The sequence below is a fragment of the Hypanus sabinus genome, unplaced genomic scaffold, assembly GCF_030144855.1.
Source record: "Hypanus sabinus isolate sHypSab1 unplaced genomic scaffold, sHypSab1.hap1 scaffold_62, whole genome shotgun sequence".
Taxonomy (NCBI): domain Eukaryota; kingdom Metazoa; phylum Chordata; class Chondrichthyes; order Myliobatiformes; family Dasyatidae; genus Hypanus; species Hypanus sabinus.
The window spans coordinates 1,022,550-1,047,888 of record NW_026781476.1 but is presented as its reverse complement, the minus strand read 5'-3'; the positions used below and the strand labels follow the sequence as shown (position 1 = coordinate 1,047,888).

Below are 25,339 nucleotides of genomic sequence, written 5' to 3'. Positions count from 1 at the left end.
GTGTGGATAGTTAGAGGCTTTTTCCCAGGGCTGAAAGTGCTAGCACGAGAGGGCATAGTTTGAAGATGCTTGGAAGTAGGTACGGAGGAGATGTCAGGGGTATGTTTTTTTTACATAGAGAGTGGTAAGTGTTTGGAATGGGCTGCCGGCAATGGTGGTGGAGGCGGACACGATAGGGTCTTTTAAGAGACTCCTGGATAGGTACACGGAGCTTAGAAAAATAGAGAACTGTAGGTAACCCTTGGCATTTCTAGAGCAAGGACATGTTCGGCATCGCTTTGTGAGCCAAAGGGCCTGTAACGTGCCGCAGGTTTTCTATGTTTCTAAGGTGCTGCACGTGAGGCTGCTTAACAGGATCACAGCTCATGGAATTACAGGGAAGAAACTTGTGCTGACAAGGGAGAAAGTGTCAGAATAATGTGGGCAATTCTGTTTTGCTGTCGGTAACTAATGCTGTTCTGTAGGGGTCAGTATTGAGACCGCATCGTTTCATGTTAAATCTGAATGATATGGATGACGGAATTGATACCTTGGTGACGAACATTGCAGTTGATACAAAGATAGGTACGGGACAGATAGTTTAGAGCAAAGCGGGAGTCTGCAGAAGGACTTCGATAGGCCTGGAGAATGCCAGCAAAGTAGCAGTTGAAATACAGTGTATGCAAGTCATGTACATTTGGTAGAAGTAATTGGGCGTAGAAAAAAAATAAATGGGAGAAACTTGGAAAAAATTAGAGGTTCATAAGTGCTTGTGAGTCCTTGAGCAAGAGGCCCTAAAGGTTTGCTTGCAAATTGAGTTGATTAAAGATGACAACTGCAATGTTAGCATTAGAAGAGCAGGGATGCGATACTATAGCTTTATAACGCATTGGGCAGATCACTGTTGGTGTATTGTGAGCAGATTCCGACCTGTACTTACGACTTGTTATCTGAGCAAAAGATGTGTTCGTATTGGAGTGGGTCCGGAGAAGTTTCAAAGAATGATTCCAGGACGACCAAGAGTGGATGACCTGGATGAGGAAGTACGTGGGAAGGGATTCACTCAGTCATCCAACCTACAGAAATTTATCAATATCCACTGCTGCTGATTTCCACACACAAATAAATCAAAAGGGATATGCCCAATCAAATAGATAATTAATCGATCAATAGCCCCCAAAACAACACGGCCCAGCCAGACACATAACAAGTGACTTTACATCTCACAACAGTGGATTCTGTAATGAAACCCATGATTAATGTTGTTGTCCCTCTGAAATCATAAGAAACGCACATTAAGGTGCATTTAAATGCGAGCGCATCCCCACAGGTGACGTCGCACAGACCCCCCTCGAACCTGACGTCACGCATGGGCTTCCCACACCGGGATCTGCCCTTACGTGCACAGCGTCTTACGTCATCCATGCGCTGGTGAGCTCGGGCTTTATCATTTTAATAGCTGGGCTAATAATCACATGACCAGCCCTCCCCCACCGCTATCAACAGAGGATTCAGGGGCTGCACTATTCCCATTGGTGCAAAGCGATGTCAATCACTTGTTACCACCAGTCGCAGAGTTGGACAAGTCCAGAGGGCGTTACCCCTGCTGAGTTCGCCTCCCGCTCCGGCCTCAAACTCCACATCACAGTGGAGTAAATGTCCGTTTTTTGATTTATTTCCATTTCCCTCCAAGAGAAGTTGGGGCGTTTGTGAAGCGTCACCTGCGGCCGGAGTCTGATGTGTCACCGAGAGGTAGGAGGAGACCGCTCGGCCCGTCGGTTTGATGCCAGCTCCCTGGGGAAGGAGAGGAGGGATTTTATTGAAAGGAAATAGATCGTGTGAGAGGGGGCGGACAAGATGTTTGTCCCGGTGGAAATCTGTGAAAATGTCTGAGCCCACGGTGGTGGCGAGCATAGGGATTCATATTGGGGGGGAAACACCGGCACACTGTTGACCTGCAAGTGGGGCCAATGACAGGGTTGGGAGCTGAATGGTTGGGGCAACACGGGGCTGCAGAAGATGAACAGTTTTTGCACAGAGGATTAACAAAGTGGTTAGAGAGGATTTGTTATAGAGAGTGCAATGAAGTTTCAACAGACTGATCCCTGAAATGGTTAGGTCATCATATGAAGAAAGATCAAATGTGATAACAATTTCATTTGGAGAATCGAGGACTGGGAGGTGAGCACATTGAAATGCACGTCATTACCGGTTGAACCAGGGATCCCAGTCTCTGAAAAATGGGGTGGATGCCTATATTTTATAATAAAACCCCTATTGTTTTACCTTTACCTTCTCTCCCATTTGTGTGCTTGCCCTTGTCCTTCACAGCCCCTTACCTGCTTAAGATTCATCCATTAGCATCAGTCAGCAATTCATTCTTTTTGGCTTTTCCTAATCCCTTAGGGGTTGGCGCTTCTAGAAATTTATAAATGTCCATTGCTGGTGATTTCCACAACAAATAAATCAAAAGGGATTTCCCCAATCAAATGATAATTCTTCGATCAATAGCTCGCAAATTTGTTCATATCCCAGACGCAGGCCCCAAATTTGTTACGAACCATAATGCTTTAGAAACAAGCCAGCAGCAATAGATTACATCTGGAGTTTGGTTTTGATGTTAAATCTGTCTTTATTGGAATCTACTTGTAATATTGCAACTTAAACAAGATAAACAGAAGTTAACAGTGTTAAGTTTATAAATGTGTATAAGTATAACTCCCAAACTATTGAGCTCAGGGGAAACAAGGCTTGCAGTCTTGAGATGCTAAAGTATGAAAGTTCAGTTCAACCACAGAATAGGCGATGAGGGAGAGAGATTTGTAATCCAGGGTAAATGGTGAGAGAAGGCAAATATGTCAAATTCCTCAGGTTCCACGGTGGTAAAACAAGAGAACAGTCGCTGTAGATTTTATCCGTCATCGCTCCAAATCCACATACAAATTATCACCAAAAGTGACTTGTCACAAGGTGTATCATCTTCAAGTGAACTACCACATCACAGCCAGGCAAGGGTTAACACATAAGTGGTTTCCACAGGACATCCCAAATCAGATCCACTCCTATGGATCAAACAAGGTGACAAACACACATTCAATGTACATGGATCAATAATTAACCCACCCTTGTGGGCATAGGAAACTTCTAAACAGTGACTCTTGGCCACTAGTTCCCTGGTTTCGATCCTTCCATTTTCCCTCCTTCGTCTCCGTCTGACTCTGAGTGTCTGTGTTCTCGGTTAAAACTAAACAAGCTGCGAGCGATGTAAACAAGCTGCAAGTCAGACTGATTCACCTTCTTAATCTCTCTCTCTTAAAATGACAGTCCACAGCAAAGGAAACCCAGGGATTCATAACAATGGCTACTTCCCATTGTGAACTGACTGGTGTGCCAGTAGGTTTGATGACCGAGTGAATCCCTTCCCACAGAATGAGCAGGTGAACGGCTTCTCCCCGGTGTGAACTCGCTGGTGGACCAGTAGGTTGGATGACTGAGTGAATCCCTTCCCACAGACTGAGCAGGTGAATGGCCTCTCCCCAGTGTGAACTCGCTGGTGGACCAGTAGGTTGGATGACTGAGTGAATCCCTTCCCACAGACTGAACAGGTATATGGCTTCTCCCCAGTGTGAAATTGCTGGTGTGCCAGTAGTTGGGATGACCGAGTGAAACTCTTCCCACAGTCTGAGCAGGTGAACGGCTTCTCCCCAGTGTGAACTCTCTGATGACTCTGTAGGATGGATGGATCAGTGAATCTCTTCCCACAGACTGGGCAGGTGAATGGCTTCTCTCTAGTGTGAACTCTCTGATGACTCTGTAGGTTGGATGACTGAGCGAATCCCTTCCCACAGACTGAGCAGGTGAATGGCTTCTCCCCAGTGTGAACTCTCTGATGACTCTGTAGGTTGGATGACTGAGCGAATCCCTTCCCACAGACTGAGCAGGTGAATGGCTTTTCCCCAGTGTGAACTCTCTGATGACTCTGTAGGTTGGATGACTGAGAGAATCCCTTCCCACAGTCTGAGCAGGTGAACGGCTTCTCCTCAGTGTGAGCTGACTGGTGTACCAGCAGTTGGGATGACCGAGTGAATCCTTTCCCACATTCTGAGCAGGTGAACGGCCTCTCTCCAGTGTGAACTCGCTGATGACTCTGTAGGTTGGATAACAGAGTGAATCCCTTCCCACAGACTGAGAAGGTGAATGGCTTCTCCCCAGTGTGAACTCTCTGATGACTCTGTAGGTTGGATGACCGAGTGAATCCCTTCCCACAGACTGAGCAGGTGAATGGCTTTTGCCCAGTGTGAACTCTCTGATGACACTGTAGGTTGGATGACTGAGTGAATCCCTTCCCACAGACTGAGCAGGTGTATGGCTTCTCCCCAGTGTGAACTCGCTGATGTACCAGTAGGTTGGATGACTGAGTAAATCCTTTCCCACAGTCTGAGCAGGTGAACGGCTTCTCCCCAGTGTGAACTGACTGGTGTACCAGTAGTTGGGATGACCGAGTGAAACTCTTCCCACAGTCAGAGCAGGTGAATGGCTTCTCCCCAGTGTGAACTCTCTGATGACTCTGTAGGTTGGATGACCGAGTGAATTCCTTTCCACAGACTGAGCAGGTGAACAGCTTCTCCCCAGTGTGAACTCGCTGATGTCTCTGTAGTTTGGATGACTGAGTGAATCCCTTCCTGCAGACTGTGCAGGTGAATGACCGCCCCTTGGTGTGAACACGCTGGTGTGCCATTAGGACAGATGACCGAGAGAATCCCTTCCCTTAAATTCAGCAGATGACCAGCCTCTGCCCAGTGTGATCTGACTGGTGTGTCCACAGGTGGGATGCCCGACAGAATCCTTTCTCACACACACAACAGATGAATGGCCTTGCCCTGTGTGAACTTGCTGATATACCTTCAGTTGAAATGACTGAGTGAATCCATTCCTAAGCAGGTGAATGGCCTTTCTCCTGTGTAAAATGACGGGCTTGCTGGTTGGTCAGATGACCGAGTGAATCCCTTCGCACAGTCTGAGCAAGAAGGATGGTCGATTGAATCCCTTGCTCCACTTCTTAAATATCTAGAAAGAGACAACAAAACTGGCGTGTCGTGTGTGAGATTCCTGGAGACAAATTCCTTCCCGTTTTTAACCTGTAAAAGATTTACAAAATCCATCAATGGGTGTAGGACAACATTTCAGATGAGATTACTTGAGTTGCCAAGATTTGATTTGGTATCACACTGTTACAGTGACGTTCAACCCAAGTTGAACAGAGTAATCATCTCCTGACTGGGCAGAGTGCTGGTATCTGGAATGTCCATCAATTTCCATATGTAGTTCAAGTTCCAACTCCTTGAAGTGCAGGGTTAAAAGCTGCAGCTGGATGCACTTCTTGTAAGTGAGGGCATCAGGGACACTACAGGTCTCCCCATCTTCAATACCCCCTCTAATTTGTAATAACCAGCGTGTACATAAATCTTGCACTGTGCATTTTTTATAGAGAGGTATTCATTTTCACAGCGAGCAAATCACGGTCAATAGGAACTTTGATCTCCTCTGGATTCGATCCAGTTCATCTGCACTCTCACACAACCTATGTAGCTGGCCTGTAATGGGAATTGAAGGATTTTCTCACCAAAGTTTTGGCATATTGTCCATATGTGGTTTGCTTGCTAAGTTACGCTTTAAAAAGGCAGATTTCCAAATATCACTCCACTTCTTCCCACTTGCAAATTTTCCAGCAACTTTTGCAACACCAGAATACACACAAGTATCACCAGTTTCTGTATTCGACATAAATATTTCCCCTGAACCCTCCCCCGCAGTGACTGATAGTGGTGAACTCAGTTTCTATATGCCCCTGAAGCCTCCCCCAATTTTCCCGCAACATTTGCATCGCCACAATTCTCCAGCAACGTTTGCATTGCCACAATACACACATCAGACAAAGACTGACAGTGGTGAACTCAGTGATGGCAATGCCAATGAATATGAAGGGAAGGGCAGCAGTCTGTCTCACTGGAGTCTGGCACATTTGTGATGTGAAAGCTACTTGTTGCCCAGGGCAAAGGTGTTTCATATCATTACGTACCCAGGGAGAATGGGTCAAAACATGTTTTCACCAGTAGAAAAGTCCAGAGCAAGAGGAGGTAGAGGAAGCAGCACACACAAAATACTGGAGGAGCTCAGCAGGCCAGGCAGAATCTATGGAAAAGAGTACTAATGCTGAGTTCCTCCAGCATTTTGTGTGTGTTGCTTGGATTTCCAGCATCTGCAGGTTTTCTCTTGTTAGTGATTGGAGGTAGAACAAAGGTGATTTTCTCAACTGGTGATGTAAAAGATTTTGTTCCCTTTCTCTGAGTTCCTAATCCTTGCATTTAGGTAGCTGGAGCTCAGCTCTGTCTGAGAGATCCATCAGTTCCCATTCACTTAGCAGCCGGAAGCTCCCCGGGGTCCGTGTATGGATCGTGGTGCTGAGAGAGAGGGACAAGAGCAGGACAGCCCTGAGATTGTTGGCCACGGTCTCTGGATTTCACAGGAATTGTCCCGAAGTCGGTGTTTAAGATAAAAACACAGAGAATCGCTCTTACCTGCACCCGACATTTTCAAGGCCTTCTGTGTACTGCGTGCATCGGGGACGTCCTCAGCCTGACGCCTGCGCATTTCATCGGCGCTTCAGCGCTGGCAAAATTCTTAACGCATGGCCCTATGGGTAATCATGGTGCCATTAACCATTTCTGCAAGCACCGGTTCAATGTCCATACCTCATTTTTTTTTTTATCGTGTGTATAGAAAAATTCTGCAGCTGTTTTAACGCAGAAAGCGGCTCCCATAAACAATATACTCAATATCAACGTGTATCTAATGCCAAAGTAAAATGCAGTTATAAAACACAGGAGATTCTGCAGTTGCTGGAAATACAGAGATGCACATACACAAAACACTGGAGGAACTCTGCAATTCAGAGAGGAACTAAGCAGCGGAGTACACAGGCTTGGCATGCTGAAGGGGCTCTCCCTAAACGATGTCTTTTTATTCCTCTCCACATTTGCTGCCTGAAATTAACCACCTTTTTTTCGGCCAACCAGTTTCCAAATGTTTCTGATTTTTCTTTTGTAGCCACATCCTGCTGATCTGATTCCTGCTCCTCCTGGTAAACTCTAGACCCCATCTCTCTCTGGAGCCCCAAAGCCCTGACTCAGGCTGGCAACTCTTCGGTTTCTGACTCTGCACCATCGAAGATTCACTCGCTAGTCTGCTGTCAGACTTTAGAGGTGCATTGTGTTCCGAGACCTCAGGTTCGCTTACTGTGAGTGTCGCTTTAAGAGCCTGAGTGAGTTGGGACTGTGACGTCAGAGGAGAGGGAGGGGCAGGGGGAGAGGGAGAGAGAGACACAAAACCACAGTGAGCTCATCATCTTATTCACCCTGGAGAAAATCATGCAGGTGTAAAAGATGATGAGAGGCATTGGTCTTGTGGATAGCTAGAGGCTTTTCCCCCAGGGCTGAAACAGCTCACACGAGGGGGAATAGGTTTAAGCTGCTTGGAAGTAGGTACAGAGGAGATGTCAGAGCTAAGTTTTTTTAAGCAAAGAGTGGCGTGTGTGTGGAATGCACCGCCAGCGACAGTGGTAGAGGCGGATGCAATAGGGTCTTTTAAGAGACTCTCAGATAGTTACATGGAGCTTAGGAAAATAGGTGGCTGTGTGGCAGGGTAATTCTAAGCAGTTTCTAGAGTAAGATACATGGTCAGCACAACAATGTGGGACAAAGCATCTGTAATGAGTTGTGCATTTATATGTTTCCATGAAATTCACGGGAAATCTCCTATCCCACGGAGTGGTGACTAGTTGCAACCTGTCATCTCAGGGAGAGTGAGAGGGGAACGACAGGGAGAGATTTTGATTTTGATACGGAACAGAAACATGGGCAGGAACCAGATGGGCTGAGTGGCCTTTCTAGTGTACATTGTGAGTGTCTCTAGACAGTAAATATCTGAGACACGGGATTTGATACAGAACTGATTTATCTTTCACAGATCCACAATATTAAACACCAGTCTAGATTAAGCCTAACATCAGCAGAACAGACTCCTCCAATGCTCACTGACCAGAGTTCAGTCCTGGGTGCGATGAGCAGCCGCAAGAACTGCAGAATCTGACGGTAACAGTCCCTCATGAACCTGCAGCTGCCTTCAGTCACTGTGATGGCTAAACTTTTAACACAGAGCTGATTTGAACTTCCTCCCTGATGTAGGAGCGCTCAGACCGAAGATGTAGGGGAGAAGGAAAAAAAAAAGAGATAATAAAGTTGTTTGTACCATTAGTGATAAACAGAGAGGACGAGGTGGAAAGTTTCTTGAATGCATCTGTTTTAATGCTTGGAGCATTGTAAGAAAGGTGGATGAGCTTAGAGTATGGATTGATAACTGGAAATATGATGTTGTATCTATTAGTGAAACATGGTTGCAGGAGGGGTGTGACTGGCAACTAAATATTCCTGGATTTTGTTGCTTCTGGTGTGATAGAATCAGAAGGGCAAGAGGTGGAGGTATTGCAATGCTTGTCTGAGAAAATATTACAGCAGTGCTTTGACAAAATAGATTACAGGGCTTATTTAGGGAGCCTATTTGGCTGGAATTGAGGAATGGGAAAGGTATAGTAACACTTATAGGGGTGTATTATAAACCACCTAATTGGGAGCGAGAATTGGAAGAGCAAATTTGTAAGGAGATAGCAGATATTTGTAGTAAGCATAAGGTTGCAATTGTGGGAGATTTTAATTTTCCACACATAGAAACATAGAACATAGGTGCAGGAGTAGGCCATTAGGCCCTTCGATCCTGCACTGTCATTCAGAATGATCATGCATCATCCAACTCAGAACCCTGTACCTGCTTTCTCTCCATACCCCTGATCCCTTTAGCCACAAGGGCCATATCTAACTCCCTCTTAAATATAGCCAATGAACTGGCCTCAACTGTTTCCTGTAGCAGAGAATTCCACAGATTCACCTCTCCCTGTGTGAAGAAGCTTTTCCTCATCTTGGTCCTAAAAGGCTTCCCCTTTATCCTTAAACTGTGACCCCTCGTTCTGGACTCGCCCAACATCAGAAACAATCTTCCTGCATCTAGCCTGTCCAATCCCTTTAGAATTTTACACGTTTCAAAAAGATCCCCCCTCAATCTTCTAAATTCCAGCGAGTATAAGCCTAGTCGACCCAGTCTTTCTTCATATGAAAGTCCTGCCACCCCAGGAATCAATCTGGTGAACCTTCTTTGTACTCCCTCTGTGGCAAGAATGTCTTCCCTCAGATTAGGGAACCAAAACTGCATACAGTACTCCAGCTGTGGCCTCACCAGGGCCTTGTACAACAGCAGTAGAACCTCCCTGCTCCTGTACTCGAATCCTCTTGCTACAAATGCCAACATACCATTTGCCTTTTTCACCACCTGCTGTACCTGCATGCCCACCTTCAATGACTGGTGTACAATGACACCCAGGTCTTGTTGCACCTCCGCTTTTCTTAATCGGTCATTCAGATAATAATCTGTTTTCCTGTTCTTGCAACCAAAGTGAATAACCACACATTTATCCACATGAAATTGCATCTGCCATGAATTTGCCTACTCACCTAACCTATCCAAGTCACCCTGAATCCTCTTAGCATCCTCACAGCTAACACTGCCGCCCAGCTTCGTGTCATCCGCAAACTTGGAGATGCTGCATTTAATTCCCTCGTCTAAATCATTAATATATATTGTAAACAACTGGGGTCCCAGCACTGAGCCTTGCAGTACGCCACTAGTGACTGCCTGCCAATCTGAAAAGGTCCCGTATATTCCCACTCTTTGCTTCCTGTTTGCCAACCAATTCTCTATCCACATCAATAACATATCCCCAATACTGTGTGCTTTAAGTTTGCACACTAATCTCCTGTGTGGGACCTTGTCAAAAGCCTTTTGAAAATCCAAATATACCAAATCCACTTTTTCTCCCCTATTCATTCCACTAGTTACATCCTCAAAAAATTCTATAAGATTCGCCAGACATGATTTTCCTTTCACAAATCCATGCTGACATTGTCCGATTATTTCACCTCTTTCCAAATGTGCTGTTATCACATCTTTCACAACCAACTCTAGCATTTTCCCCATCACCGATGTCAGGCTAACCAATCTATAATTCCCCAGATTCTCTCTCCCTCATTTTCAAAAAAAAGTGAGGTCACGTTAGCCACCCTCCAATCCTCAGGAACTAATCCAGAATCTAAGGAGTTTTGAAAAATTATCACTAATGCATCCACTATTTCTTGGGCTACTCTGGGATGCAGACCATCTGGCCCTGGGGATTTATCTGCCTTTAATCCCTTCAATTTACCTAACACCACTTCCCTACTAACATGTATTGCCCTCAGTTCCTCCATCTCACTGGACCCTCGGTCCCTTACTATTTCTGGAAGATTATTTATGTCCTCCTTAGTGAAGACAGAACCAAAATAGTTATTCAATTGGTCTGCCATGTCTTTGTTCCCTATGATCAATTCACTGTTTCTGACTGTGTAGGACCTACCTTTGTCTTGAGCAATCTTTTTCTTTTCACTTATCTATAAAAAACATTTACAGTCAGTTTTTATGTTCCCTGCCAGCTTTCTCTCATGATCTTTGTTTCCCTTTCCTAATTAAGCCCTTTGTCCTCCTCTGCTGGTCTCTGAATTTCTCCCAGACCTCAGGTGTGTCACTTTTTTGCTAATTTATATCGTTCTTCTTTGGACTTGATACTATCCCTAATTTCCCTTGTCAGCCACGGGTGCACTACCTTCCCTGGTTTATTCTTTTGCAAAACTGGGATGAACACTTGTTGTAGTTCATCCATGCAATCTTTAAATGCTTGCCATTGCATATGAATGTTGAGGAACCAACTAGAGAGCAGGCCATTCTACATTGGGTTTTGAGCAATGAGGAAGGGTTAGTTAGCAATCTTGTTGTGCGAGGCCCCTTGGGTAAGAGTGACCATAATATGGTGGAATTCTTCATTAAGATGGAGAGTGACATAGTTAATTTAGAAGCAAAGGCTCTAAACTTAAAGAAGGGTAACTTTGAAGGTACGAGACGTGAATTAGCTAAGATAGACTGGCAAATGATACAAAGGGTTGACAGTGGATATGCAATGGCAAGCATTTAAAGATTGCATGGATGAACTACAACAATTGTTCATCCCAGTTTGGCAAAAGAATAAACCAGGGAAGGTAGTGCACCCGTGGCTGACAAGGGAAATTAGGGATAGTATCAAGTCCAAAGAAGAAACATATAAATTAGCCAGAAAAAGCGGCATACCTAAGGACTGGGAGAAATTCAGAGACCAGCAGAGGAGGACAAAGGGCTTAATTAGGAAAGGGAAAAAAGATTATGAGAGAAAGCTGGCAGGGAACATAAAAACTGTAAAAGCTTTTACAGATATGTGAAAAGAAAAAAGATTGGTCAAGACAAATGTAAGGACCTTTACAGTCAGAAACAGGTGAATTGATCATAGGGAACAAAGACATGGCAGACCAATTGAATAACTACTTTGGTTCTGTCTTCACTAAGTTGGACATAAATAATGCTCTGGAAATAGTAAGGGACCAAGGGTCTAGTGAGATGGAGGAACTGAGGGAAATACATGTTAGAAGGGAAGTAGTGTTAAGTAAATTGAAGTGATTAAAGGCAGATAAATCCCCAGGGCCAGATGGTCTGCATCCCAGAGTAGCCCAAGAAATAGTGGATGCATTAGTGATAATTTTTCAAAACTCCTTAGATTCTGGATTAGTTCCTGAGGATTGGAGGGTGGCTAATGTGACCCCACTTTTTAAAAAAGGAGGGAGAGAAAAACCAGCGAATTACAGACTGGTTAGTCTGATGTCGGTGGTGGGGAGAATGCTAGAGTCGGTTATCAAAGATGTGATAACAACACATTTGGAAAGAGGTGAAATCATCGGACAAAGTCAGCATGGAGTTGTGATAGGAAAGTAATGTGTGACGAATCTTATAGAATTTTTTGAGGATGTAACTAGTAGTGGATAGGGGAGAGCCAGTAGCTGTGGTATATTTAGATTTTCAAAAGGATTTTGACAAGGTCCCACACAGGAGATTAGTGTGTAAACTTAAAGCACACGTTATTGGGGGTATGGTATTGATGTGGATAGAGAATTGGTTGGCAGACAGGAAGCAAAGAGTGGGAGTAAACGGGACCTTTTCAGAATGGCAGGCAGTGACTAGTGGGGTACCGCAAGGCTCAGTGCTGGGACCCCAGTTCTTTACAATATATATGAATGATTTAGATGAGTGAATTAAATGCAGCCTCTCCAAGTTTGCGGATGACACGAGGCTGGGCGTTGGTGTCAGCTGTGAGGATGCTAAGAGGAAGCAGGGTGACTTGGATAGGTTAGGTGTGTGGGCAAATTCATGGCTGATGCAATTTAATGTGGATAAATATGAGGTTATCCATTTTGGTTGCAAGAACGGGAAAACAGATTATTATCTGAACGGTGGCTGATTAGGAAAAGGGGAGGTGCAATGAGACCTGGGTGTCATTGTACACCAGTCATTGAAGGGAGGCATGCAGTTACAGCAGGTGGTGAAAAAGTTGAAAGGTATGCTGGCATTCATAGCAAAAGGATTTGAGTACAGGAGCAGGGAGGTGCTACTACAGTTGTACAAGGCCTTGGTGAGACCGCACCTAGAGTATTGTGTGCAGTTTTGGTCCCCTAATCTGAGGAAAGACATTCTTGTCATAGAGGGAGTACAGAGAAGGTTCACCAGATTGATTCCTGGGATGGCAGGACTTTCATATGAAGAAAGACTGGATCGACTAGGCTTATACTCACTGGAATTCAGAAGATTGATGGAGGATCTTATTGAAACATATAAAATACTAAAGGGATTGGACAGGCTAGATGCAGGAAGATTGTTTCCGATGTTGGAGAAGTCCAGAACGAGGGGTCACAGTTTAAGGATAAGTTTAAGGAAGACTTTTAGGACCGAGATGAGGAAAAACTTCTTCACACAGACTGTGGAGAATCTGTGGAATTCTCTGCCACAGGAAACAGTTGAGGCCAGTTCATTGGCTATATTTAAGAGGGAGTTAGATATGGCCCTTGTGGCTAAAGCGATTGGGGGTATGGAGAGAAAGCAGTTACAGGGTTTTGAGTTGGATGATCAGCCATGATCATACTGAATGGCGGTGCAGGCTCGAAGGTCTGAAGGGCCTACTCCTGCACCTATTTTCTATGTTTCTATCCACTGTCAACCCTTTAAATATCATTGAAATATCAATCTTAGCTAATTCACGTCTCATTTCTTCAAAATTGCCCTTCTATAAGTTCAGAACATTTGGTTCTGAATTAACTATGTCACTCTCCATCTTACTGAAGAATTCCACCATATTATGGTCACTCTTAACCAAGGGGCCTCGTATGACAAGATTGCTAATTAACCCTTCCTCAATACCCAGTCTAGAATGGCCTGCTTTCTAGTTGGTTCCTCGACATGTTGGTTCAGAAAACCATCCCGCACACATTCTAAGAAATCCTCTTCCTCAGCACCCTTACCAATTTGGTTCACCCAATGTATATGTAGAGTGAAGTCACCCATTATAACTGCTGTTCCTTTTTTGCACGCATTTCTAATTTCCTGTTTAATGCCATCCCCAACTTCACTACTACTGTTAGGTGGCCTGTACACAAATCCCACCAGCATTTTATGCCCCTTAGTGTTATGCAGCTCTACCCATATCAATTCCACATCCTCCAGGCTAATGTCCTTCCTTTCTATTGCGTTAATCTCTTCACTAACCAGCAACGCTATCCCACCTGCTTCTCTTTTCTGTCTATCCCTCCTAAATACTGAATATCCCTGGATGTTGAGCTCCTATCCTTGGTCACCCTGGAGCCATGTCTCTGTGATTCCAACCATATCCTTTTTGATTTTTGCCCTGGATTTGACTGCCTGCCACTTTTACTTTTCAGCTTACTACTTTTTGCTTCTACTCTCATTTTGCACGCCTCTGTCTCTCTGCACTTGTTCCTATCCCCCTGCCACATTAGTTTAAATCCCCCTGAACAGCAGTAGCAAACGCTCCCCCTAGGGTTAGGAGGAGGGACAGCCCTCAGTGAATCCTGTGTATGCTCCCTGGAAGCCTCAAGAAATGATAATGATCATGAATCTGGCCCCAGATAGAAAAGAAAAACAAGCACAGTTTGCTCAGTGTGTCCACAGTACTACACAAACGTTTAATGCAACTCCGCAAGATTTATTCGGTCTCTGCTGCATGATACTCTCAGCTGATGAAGGGCAGAAATGGAAGGCAGAATTGAAATACCAAACCTATCAGGAGTTACAGGTGGGAAACCATAACGAGAATGAACAGACAGACCAGATCTCCAGCAATCTGTCAACATCACCAAAGTACCTAAATGCAAACATAAGGCTGGGGAATCTGGACCAGACTACTGAGAGCGATTTGTGGCCTGCTACGGCACCTTCGCAGGAGACCAAGCAAATCTGTCCGCCCAGTTCAATGCCCTACTGCTCCAATGCTTACCAACTAAGTTAGCCAACATGATTAAAACAAATAATATGGATTGGCCTGACAATGACCGAAATCAAATGCGATGAGCTTTGACATATCATTAGGACCCAACTTTCGAATCCCGATCAACCCCGAAGGGAACTAATATTAAAGGTGAATAAGCTCAGCGGGAAGGACGCGAGCGGGCTATATCTGAGGAACAGAAATGGGAGCAAAAACCTACCAAGGGACAGGTGGGGACAACAACCCATTCAGAAACTGACAAGAAGATGCTTCCAACCATGAGTGCAAACCCTCAGGAAGAGCCCACTGTAATATTTCAAGTTGCTGGAAATACAGTTCCGTTTATGATTGATATGAGGGCAAGCACAACCACTCTCGATCAGGAAATAGTATCGGAAAAGGGATTCATGCTATCAGACGCTACAATCACTCTGTCTGGGTTCAGAGGCACGGAACGTACGTATTCACGTATCCAGCCACTGCAGGTGGAATTCCAGGGGAACCAGTGTGAGGTTTCATTTACTGTCACCACCAGACGGGGGTGTAATCTCGTAGGGAGAGACTTGCTCTGTCTGTTGGAAGTCGAGATTCCATGCACGGACAAGGATATCATGCCAGAACTGCGAACAACTGACAGCTTCCTCAGTTTCTGACCACCCAATTGTGGGCACTTTATCTGGACTCCAGTACATTTGAACCCCTTCTGCCAGCGGCCAGCTCTCATGTGACTCTGTGTTATGACCCTACGGGGTGCACACTGAGGACAGCTAATATTATGCACCCCTCGAGGAATAGAAATTCCCAGTCACGGTGATTGGAGAGGTTAAAGGAAGAGACGGCACTGCATTTCTGGCCAAAGTTCCAAATTTCATTTGGCGACAGACAGGACTGGTGGTTCCCAATACGACTGTCAGGGTTTGCCCTGGGTTCAAGCCAAAGAGCAGAGGGCTCCTTGCCCACACCTTGATGAAACAGGCATCCAGCACCGAGGGAGACTGGCAAGACTTGGTCAAGGGGCAGCTCCGATACTGGAAGAAATCTGAGGTGAAGACGGGACATCTGGTAAGACATTCTTTCAATAGTGACCGAACCCAAGATGTTGTACCCCATCTCTGGGCAATTTCAGTCCATGAAGTCAGACCTCCTGTCCAGATCACAGTGAAAGAAGGACAGACTCCCATCCATTCCGCAATGCCCCCTCTAGCTCATCCGGATCACTGTGAAAGAAGGACAGACTCTCCCATGCATTCTGCAATACCCCCTCTAGCCCATCCGGATCACAGTGAACGAAGGACAGACTATCCCATCCATTCGGCAATACCCCTTCTAGCCCATCCGGATCACTGTGAAAGAAGGACAGACTCTCCCATCCATTCTGAAATACCCCCTCTAGCCCGTCCGGATCACAGTAAGAGAAGGACAGACTCTCCCATCCATTCTGCAATACCCATCTAGCCTGTCCGGATCACTGTGAAAGAAGGACAGACTCTCACATCCATTCCGCAATACCCCCTCTAGCCCATCCGGATCACTATGAAAGAAGGACAGACTCTCCCATCCATTCCGCAATACCCCCTCTAGCCCATCCGGATCACTGTGAAAGAAGGACAGACTATCCCATCCATTCGGCAATACCCCTTCTAGCCCATCCGGATCACTGTGAAAGAAGTACAGACTCTCCCATCCATTCTGAAATAACCCCTCTAGCCCATCCGGATCACAGTAAGAGAAGGACAGGCTCTCCCATCCATTCTGCAATACCCCTCTAGCCTGTCCGGATCACTGTGAAAGAAGGACAGACTCTCCCATCCATTCCGCAATACCCCCTCTAGCCCATCCGGATCACTGTGAAAGAAGGACAGACTCTCCCATTCATTCTGCAGTACCCCCTCAAGCCCATCCGGATCACAGTGAAAGAAGCACAGACTCTCCCATCCATTCTGCAATTCCCCCTCTAGCCCGTCCGGATCACAGTGAAAGAAGGACAGACTCTCCCATCCATTCTGCAATTCCCCGTCTGGCCCGTCCGGACCACAGTGAAAGAAGGACAGACTCTCCCATCCATTCTGCAATACCCCCTCTGGCCCGTCCTGATCACAGTGAAAGAAGGACAGACTCTCCCATCCATTCTGCAATACACCCTCTAGCCCATCCGGATCACTGTGAAAGAAGGACAGACTCTCCCATCCATTCTGCAATTCCCCCTCTAGCCCGTCCGGATCACTGTGAAAGAAGGACAGACTCTCCCATCCATTCTGCAATACCCCCTCTAGCCCGTCTGGATCACTATGAAAGAAGGACAGACTCTCCCATCCATTCTGCAATGCCCCTCTAGCCTGTCCGGATCACTGTGAAAGAAGGACAGACTCTCCCATCCATTCTGCAATACCCCCTCTAGCCCATTCGGATCACAATGAACGAAGGACAGACTCTCCCATCCATTCTGCAATACCCCCTCTAGCCCATCCGGATCACTGTGAAAGAAGGACAGACTCTCCCATACATTCTGAAATACCCCCTCTAGCCCGTCCGGATCACAGTAAAAGAAGGACAGACTCTCCCATCCATTCTGCAATACCCCCTCTAGCCCGTCCGGATCACTGTGAAAGAAGGACAGACTCTCCCATCCATTCCGCAATACCCCCTCTAGCCCATCCGGATCACTGTGAAAGCAGGACAGACTCTCCCATCCATTCCGCAATACCCCCTCTAGCCCATCCGGATCACTGTGAAAGAAGGACAGACTCTCCCATCCATTCTGCAATACCCCCTCAAGCCCATCCGGATCACAGTGAAAGAAGGACAAACTCTCCCATCCATTCTGCAATTCCCCCTGTAGCCCGTCCGGATCACAGTGAAAGAAGGACAGACTCTCCCATCCATTCTGCAATTCCCCCTGTAGCCCGTCCGGATCACAGTGAAAGAAGGACAGACTCTCCCATCCATTCTGCAATTCCCCCTCTAGCCCATCCGGATCACTGTGAAAGAAGGACAGACTCTCCCATCCATTCTGCAATTCCCCCGCTGGCCCGTCCGAACCACAGTGAAAGAAGGACAGACTCTCCCATCCATTCTGCAATTCCCCCTCTAGCCCGTCCGGATCACTGTGAAAGAAGGACAGATTCTCCCATCCATTCTGCAATACCCCCTCTAGCCCGTCCGGATCACTGTGAAAGAAGGACAGACTCTCCCATCCATTCTGCAATTCCCCCTGTAGCCCGTCCGGATCACAGTGAAAGAAGGACAGACTCTCCCATCCATTCTGCAATTCCCCCTCTGGCCCGTCCGGATCACTGTGAAAGAAGGACAGATTCTCCCATCCATTCTGCAATACCCCCTCTAGCCCGTCGGGATCACTGTGAAAGAAGGACAGACTCTCCCATCCATTCTGCAATACCCCTCTAGCCTGTCAGGATCACTGTGAAAGAAGGACAGACTCTCCCATCCATTCTGCAATACCCCTCTAGCCTGTCCGGATCACTGTGAAAGAAGGACAGACTCTCCCATCCATTCTGCAATACCACCTCTAGCCTGTCCGGATCTCTTTGAAAGAAGGACAGGCTCTCCCATCCATTCTGCAATACCCAGTCTAGCCTGTCCGGATCACAGTGAAAGATGGACAGACTCTCCCATCCATTCCGCAATACCCTCTCTAGCCCGTCCGGATCACTGTGAAAGAAGGGCAGACTCTCCCATCCATTCGGTATTACCCCTTCTAGCCCGTCCGGATCACTGTGAAGGGACAGACTCTCCCATCCATTCTGCAATACCCCCTCTAGCCTGAGGAAACGTTTTATGAGGACGGAAGCTCTTTTGTGGATCCAGCAGGAAAACGACATTCTGGCTATGCGATAGTGACGGACAGTGAAGTAATTGAACAGGCCTCCTTTGAAGCAGCTGTCTCTGCCTAGAAGGCTGAGCTGTTTGCTCTGACTCGTGCCTGTATCCCAGCAACAGACTAAAGTTGGAACGTTTAGACAAACTCCCGTTATGCATTTGGAATTGTACATGACTACGGGGCTCTCTGGGAACATGGGGATTCCTTACTTCCTCTGGTCTCCCCATGAGTAATGTCACCTTTGTAAACAACTTACTCACCGCTCTACAGCTACCTCGAGTTTTGTTCTTCTCAGGGGGCTGCCTCTGAGGAGGAGTGAAAACTGTGGTCCCAGATGGGGTGCCAGAAAGACCCTAAGCTAGGTCTTTGGATCACCCAGTGGGACAGGTCTGGGTTCCTACACAGTTTTTACCAATATTGGTTGATTATATACATAATTGTACACACCTGGGAAAGGAGGGAATGGTTGGTAACCTGTACCCTACATACCGGGTACGACTTCCTTGACAGGTGGATCTTTCTCGTGTCTACAAGTTGATTTTATTGAATTGCCTAGAGGACATTGCTATAGATACTGCTTAGTTATTATAGATGTGTTTAGTAGATGGATTGAAGCTATTCCAACTACCATTAATACTGCTGACTGTTGTGAAGTATTATTAAGGGAAATAATTCCCAGGTACAAGCCAGAGATGCTGAGTTCAACAATGGCCCACACTTTATGGTGAAAGCAAACGAAGGAGTATGTAACAAACTAGCTATCCAGGAACAATTCCACTGTGTACACCACCCACGGGCCGCTGGCGGAGTGGAGAGAGCCAATGGCACTCTGAAGAGTAAACTGGCCAGACTAACAGCGGAGACTGGACTCACTTGGTTGAAGGTCCGACCATTAGCCCGATTCCACATGACGGTTACCCCACAGGGGAAAACAGGGTTGTCACCAGCTTAAATCATTACCGGATGGCCCATGAGGACACACTAGGAACAAAGTCTCAGGATTAAAGGCAAGGTGAATAAGAATAAGGAACCTTGGTTCTTCAGGGATATTGGAACTCTGATAAAGAAGAGAGAGATGTATGACATGTGTAAGAAACAGGGAGCAAATAAGGTACTTGAGGAGTATAAAAAGTACAAAAAAATACTTTAGGAAGAAATCAGGAGGGCTGAAGGAAGACATGAGGTGGCGTTGGCAGTCAAGGTGAAGGATAGTAAGAGCTTCCACAGGTATATTAATAGCAAAAGGATAGTTAAGGGATAAAATTGGTCCTCTTGACGATCAGAGTGGTCGACTATGCATGGAACCAAAAGAAATTGGGGAGATGTTAAATGTTTTTTTTTGTGTCTGAATTTACTAAGAAAGCTGGCTTGGAGTCAATGGAAATAAGGCAAACAAGTATTGAGGTCATGGAACCTATATGGATAGAAGAGGAGGAGGTGCTTGCTACCTTGAGGCGAGTAGATAAATCTCCAGAACCTGATAGGGTATTCCCTCGGACCCTGAGGGAGACTAATGTTGAAATTGCAGGGACCCTGGCAGATATATTTAAATGTCATTATCTACGCATTAGGTGCCAGAGATTTGGAGGATAGCTCATGTTGTTCCTTTGTTTAAAGCAGGCTCCAACAGTAATCCGGGAAATTATAGGCTGGTAAGTTTGATGTCGGTCATGGGTAAATTATTGGAAGGAGTACTAAGAGATAGGATTGACAATTATTTAGATAGACAGGGACATATTAGGGAGAGTCAACACGGCTTTGTGCATGGTAGGTCATGTTTAACAAATATATTGGAGACTTTCGAGGCGGTTACAAGGAAAGTGGATGAAGGCAAGTCAGTGGATGTTGTCTACATGGACTTCAGTAAGGCGTTTGACAAAGTCCCGCATGGGAGGTTAGTTAGGAAGATTCAGTCACTATGTATACATGGTGAGGTAGTAAATTTGATTGGAAATTGAGAATGGGAGAAGTCAGAGAGTGGTAGAGGAGTATTGCTACTCTGAGTGGAGGCCTGTGACTAGTGGTGTGCCACAGGGATCAGTCCATTGTTATTTGTCATCTATATCAATGATCTGGATAATAATTTGGTAAATAGGGTCAGCAAATTTGTTGATGATACAAAGATTGGAGGTGTATGCACAGTGAAGAAGGTTTTCAAAGCTTGCAGAGAGATCTGGACCAGCTGGAAAAATGGCAGATGGAGTTTAATACAGACAAGTGTGAGGTATCACACTTTAGAAGGTCAAACCGAGGTAGAACATCCAAGGTAAATGGCAGGGCACTGAGGAGTGCACTAGAACAGAGGGATCTAGGAATACTGATACAAAATTCCCAGAAGTGGCATCACATGTAGATAGGGCAGTAAAGAGAGCTTTTAGTACCATATAACCATATAACAATCACTGCACGGAAACAGGCCATCTCAGCCCTCCTAGTCCATGCCGAACTCTTAATCTCACCTAGTCCCACCTACCCGTACTTAGCCCATAACCCTCCACTCCTTTCCTGTCCATATACCTATCCAATTTTACCGTAAATGACACAACTGAACTGGCCTCTACTACATCTACAGGAAGCTCATTCCACACAGCTATCACTGTCTGAGTAAAGAAATACCCCCTCGTGTTTCCCTTAAACTTCTGCCCCCTAACTCTCAAATCATGTCCTCTCGTTTGAATCTCCCCTACTCTCAATGGAAACAGCCTATTCATGTCAACTCTATCTATCCCTCTCAAATTTTTTAAATACCTCGATCAAATCCCCCTCAACCTTCTACGCTCCAATGAATAGAGACCTAACTTGTTCAACCTTTCTCTGTAATTTAACTGCTGAAACCCAGGTAACATCCTAGTAAATTGTCTCTGCACTCTCTCTAATTTATTGATATCTTTCCTATAATTCGGTGACCAGAACTGCACACAATATTCTAAATTTGGCCTTACCAATGCCTTGTACAATTTTAACATTACATCCCGACTTCTGTACTCAGTGCTTTGATTTATAAAGGCCAGCGTTCCAAAAGCCTTCTTCACCACCCTATCTACATGAGACTCCACCTTCAGGGAACTATGCACTGTTATTCCTAGATGTCTCTGTTCCTCTGCATTCCTCAATGCCCTACCGTTTACCCTGTATGTTCTATTTGGATTATTCCTGCCAAAATGTAGAACCTCACACTTCTCAGCATTAAACTCCATCTGCCAACGTTCAGCCCATTCTTCTAACCGGCATAAATCTCCCTGCAAGCTTTGAAAACCCACCTCATTATCCACAACACCTCCTACCTTAGTATCATCGGCATACTTACTAATCCAAGTTACCACCCCATCATCCAGATCATTTATGTATATTACAAACAACATTGGGCCCAAAACAGATCCCTGAGGCACCCCGCTAGTCACTGGCATCCATCCCGATAAACAATCATCCACCACTACTCTCTGGCATCTCCCATCTAGCCACTGTTGAATCCTTTGGTCTTTATAAATTCAAGTATTGAGTATAAGAGTTGGAATGTTATGGTGAGATCGTATAAGGTATTAGTGAGGCTGAATTTGCAGTATTGTGTGCAGTTTTGGTCACCGAATTACAGGAAGCATATTAATAAGGTTGGAAGTGTGCAGAGAAGGTTTACAAGGATGTTGCCAGGACTTGAGAAACTGTGTTACAGAGAAAGGTTGAATAGGTAAGGATTTCATTCTTAGGAGTGTAGAAGAATGAGGGGAGACTTGATAGAGGTATATAAAATTAGGGTGGGTATAGATAGAGTGAATGCAAGCAGGGTTTATCCACTGAGGCTAGGGGAGAAAAAAAAACAGAGGACATGGGTTAAGGATGAAGGGCAAAAAGTTTAAAGGTAATATAAGGGGGGGCTTCTTCACAACTGGGTCTGACAGAGGCATAACTGGTCCTTCTGGGCATATTCAGTCTCACTCCCAACTATTTCCTACCTTCCTTTGTGCAGGTATGTAACGTCTAAAGGACCAGTGTTTGAGTAAATGAGACTCACCAAACTTTCTCCTGACTGAATCACTGGAATCTCCGAGTCAGATGGGTTCTCTCCAGTCGGTGCTCTCAGTCCTCGGGCTGGTTCACTTGTTGCTGTTCCTACGTCTTCAGTCGTGGTTTTTCTTCCACTAAATCTCTCACTGCAGGTCTGACTTAAACATGAAAGATAATGAAGCACGTTAACAATACAAAGGAGGACCTAACATTTCTGCTTAATGTTACTAGGAATAAAACTCACTGAAATTTAACCATTGAAGGCAAATATAATGATCTCAGTGAACAATCTTTTATTGTCCCTCACATGACACAGACGATATGGGATAAGAAGGAGCCATCATTCAGTCATGGTAAGACATACGACACAGGAACAGAATTAGGTGATTCGATCCATCTGGTCTGTCCACCACACAACCAGGGTTGATTTTTATACCAACACCATATTCCTGCCTTCCTCCTGTAACCCTGAAGCTACTCAGCAATCATCAATATATTAATCTGTCACAAATATACCCAAATGGCAGGTCAAACAAATTAACAAATTCCAAATATCAGACATCTTTTGGCCAAAAAAATTTTCTCATCTCAGTTTTAAAGGGAAGCAAGTTTATTCTGAGACTGTGCTGTCAGATCACAGACTTTCCGTCTAATGGAAACATCCTCTCCATGTCCACTGTATCCAGGCTTTTCAGCATTCGGTAGGTTTATTAACCATACATCCTTCCACCACCCCCACCGTCCCTCTGAACTCCATCAAGCACAGGTCCAGAACCATCAAATGCTCCTCAAACATAAATCCGATCATTCCTGAGATTATTCTTGTAAGCCTTGTTAGCAACAACTGCACCGGACACATTTCCGGGAATAACAGTCAAATCGGTTCCAGGATAATTTACAAGGTCAAGTTGTGCTTCCTTTACTGTTATACTATCACTCCACTTCCAGGTTAAAACAGGACCATTTCAGGAAATTTGTATTACAGATCCTGTCTTGTCTGTACTTGACCGACCACAGTTGCTGGACTATAAACTTGCAGGAGTAATGTGTGGCTCAGCTCTACTGCGTGAAGCTGAGGCTGAAACCATTCTCCCCCTGGACTTCCCAGTCCCTGGGTAAAGCAGGCAGTGAAATCAAAGATCCCCACAACCTGGGACGTTCTCCTTTCTCACCCACCCCAGCCCGGGAGAAGACACAACAGCCAAAAACCTCCAGGACAAATGCAAGGAGCCTCAGGAAGCGAGACGAGTTCGGGGAAGTTAATGAAACACATTGGCCAAAATCACACCACGTGATCTTGCGTCACAAAGCGGAGGGCGGGGCGAATCTGTGGCACACAGCCTCACGTGACCTGTCGGCGGGACTTCCATTTCAATTCTGCGGAAACAGACAGCCTGGGCTCCTGGTTTGGATCGTTCAATGCAGATTAAGTGAAGTCGACACATTTCTGACGAGCCCAGACAGTTGGGAAACAAATGAATTCCTGGCCCTCAGTTCGGGGCTCACGGCCAACATCGGATCTCCCCGCTCGGGATCGGTCTCAACACTCACCGAAGGGAAAGTGATATCTTCGGCCCGCAGACAGTGATCCCGACGCAAGAGACGAAAGTCTTTCGCGAACACACCGCCGACCCACTTCAGCTCTGAGCTGAGAGGATAACACCGTCCACCCGGAAACGGTGAACATGCGCGAAGAGATTGTTACATCATCGGGAGTCGGGCCCTCGGAAACAGACGCGCAGGTGCTGCCAATCTGCGGTTACATGGGAGGGGCAAACGTGATCACGTGTCAGGATTGGCGACAACTCCCCCCTCCCCCAGGCAGAGATTCCAGCTGCTCATTAGTCTGTGAAAAGAAGCAAATTTGCCGCTCACATCTCCTCTCACCTTAAATGTATTAGACATTTCAACCCCCAGGAAAAATATATCGTCTGTCCACTCTATCTATTCCTCTTGTAATCTTATAAACGTCCATCCAGTCTCACCCCAGCCTGCTCCGCTCTGGAGAAAACAACACAAGTTTGTCCAGCCTCTCGTTATAGCTCATGCCCTCTAATCCAGGCAGTGTCCTGGTAAACCTCTTCTGCGCCCTCTCCAAAGCCCCGACATCCTTCCGAGAATGGGGGCGACCAGAACTGTATGAAACACTCCAGATGTGGTGTAACCTGTTTTGTAAAGCCTTGTTACGAACTGTAAAGTTTTAGAAACGAACCAGCAGCAATAGAGTTCACACTGGAGTCTGGTTTTGATGTTAAAACCATTACCTTTATTAGTATATAGTAACAGGCTCGTAACAGCCGAAAAACAACTTCCCGACTTTTGAACTCAATGCTTCAACTAATAAAGACAACCATGCCATTTGCCTTCTTAACCACCCGATCAATCTGTGCAGTCTCTCTCAGGGAGCGATGAACTTGGAGTCCATGATCCCTCTGATCATCGACACTGTTCAGTGTTTTGCATTTAACAGTGGACTGTCTCATACATTCGACCTACCGAGCTGACAAGATGATCATCACTAATCAAATCTCACTGAGATTTCTCAGGTCCTGTTGAATTTATTGCCAACTGCACAAGTATGGGAAGGTACAGGTACAGAGAAAGACTGACTTGTGGCAACATCACAGGTAAGTACATTCATATAACACGCAGAACACAAATTATACGGTTCTCTGTCAGTAACGATTTGTAAATATGCTTCATATCATTAACGTTATATAAAATACGCTGTGTCATGATCAATATTAAAATGTGCATTTTGTCTCAATAACAGACAGCGAAATGTTGAAGTTGGTCCATGTCTCCATTCATCCTGTAATCCACAACCAGCTCCTTTGTTTTTGTCACAATGAGGGAGAGGTTGTTTTCTTGACACCACTGTGTCGGGGTGATGACTTCTTCTCTGTCGGCTGCCTCGTTATTATTTGAGATTAGGCCAGTCAGAGTAGTGTCGTCAGTAAATT

General features: G+C 45.6%; 1 protein-coding gene across 15 annotated transcripts in view; it reads right to left on the bottom strand.

Annotated features, from left to right (window-relative positions):
* The window catches only part of LOC132389638 (zinc finger protein 229-like), a 195,479-nt gene extending 170,341 nt beyond the window's left edge, over positions 1–25,138 (bottom strand). For 3 of the 15 annotated variants that reach the window (XR_009510625.1, XR_009510626.1, XR_009510629.1), the window contains exons 1-4: positions 23,928–25,138; positions 22,384–22,534; positions 6,558–6,673; positions 920–1,773 (exon numbers count right to left, since the gene is read on the bottom strand). Coding sequence is in view for 3 of the 15 variants with exons in the window: in XM_059962162.1 (XP_059818145.1) it covers positions 3,341–4,717 (1,377 nt within the window). In the remaining 12 variants the exon portion in view is untranslated. Of the gene's footprint in view, positions 1–919; positions 1,774–2,286; positions 5,118–5,141; positions 6,441–6,557; positions 6,674–22,383; positions 22,535–23,927 lie in introns of those variants that run through there. The other 12 variants (XR_009510627.1, XR_009510631.1, XR_009510633.1 and 9 more) reach the window with 8 other exon arrangements.
* Between the last annotated feature and the right edge of the window lie 201 nt (positions 25,139–25,339).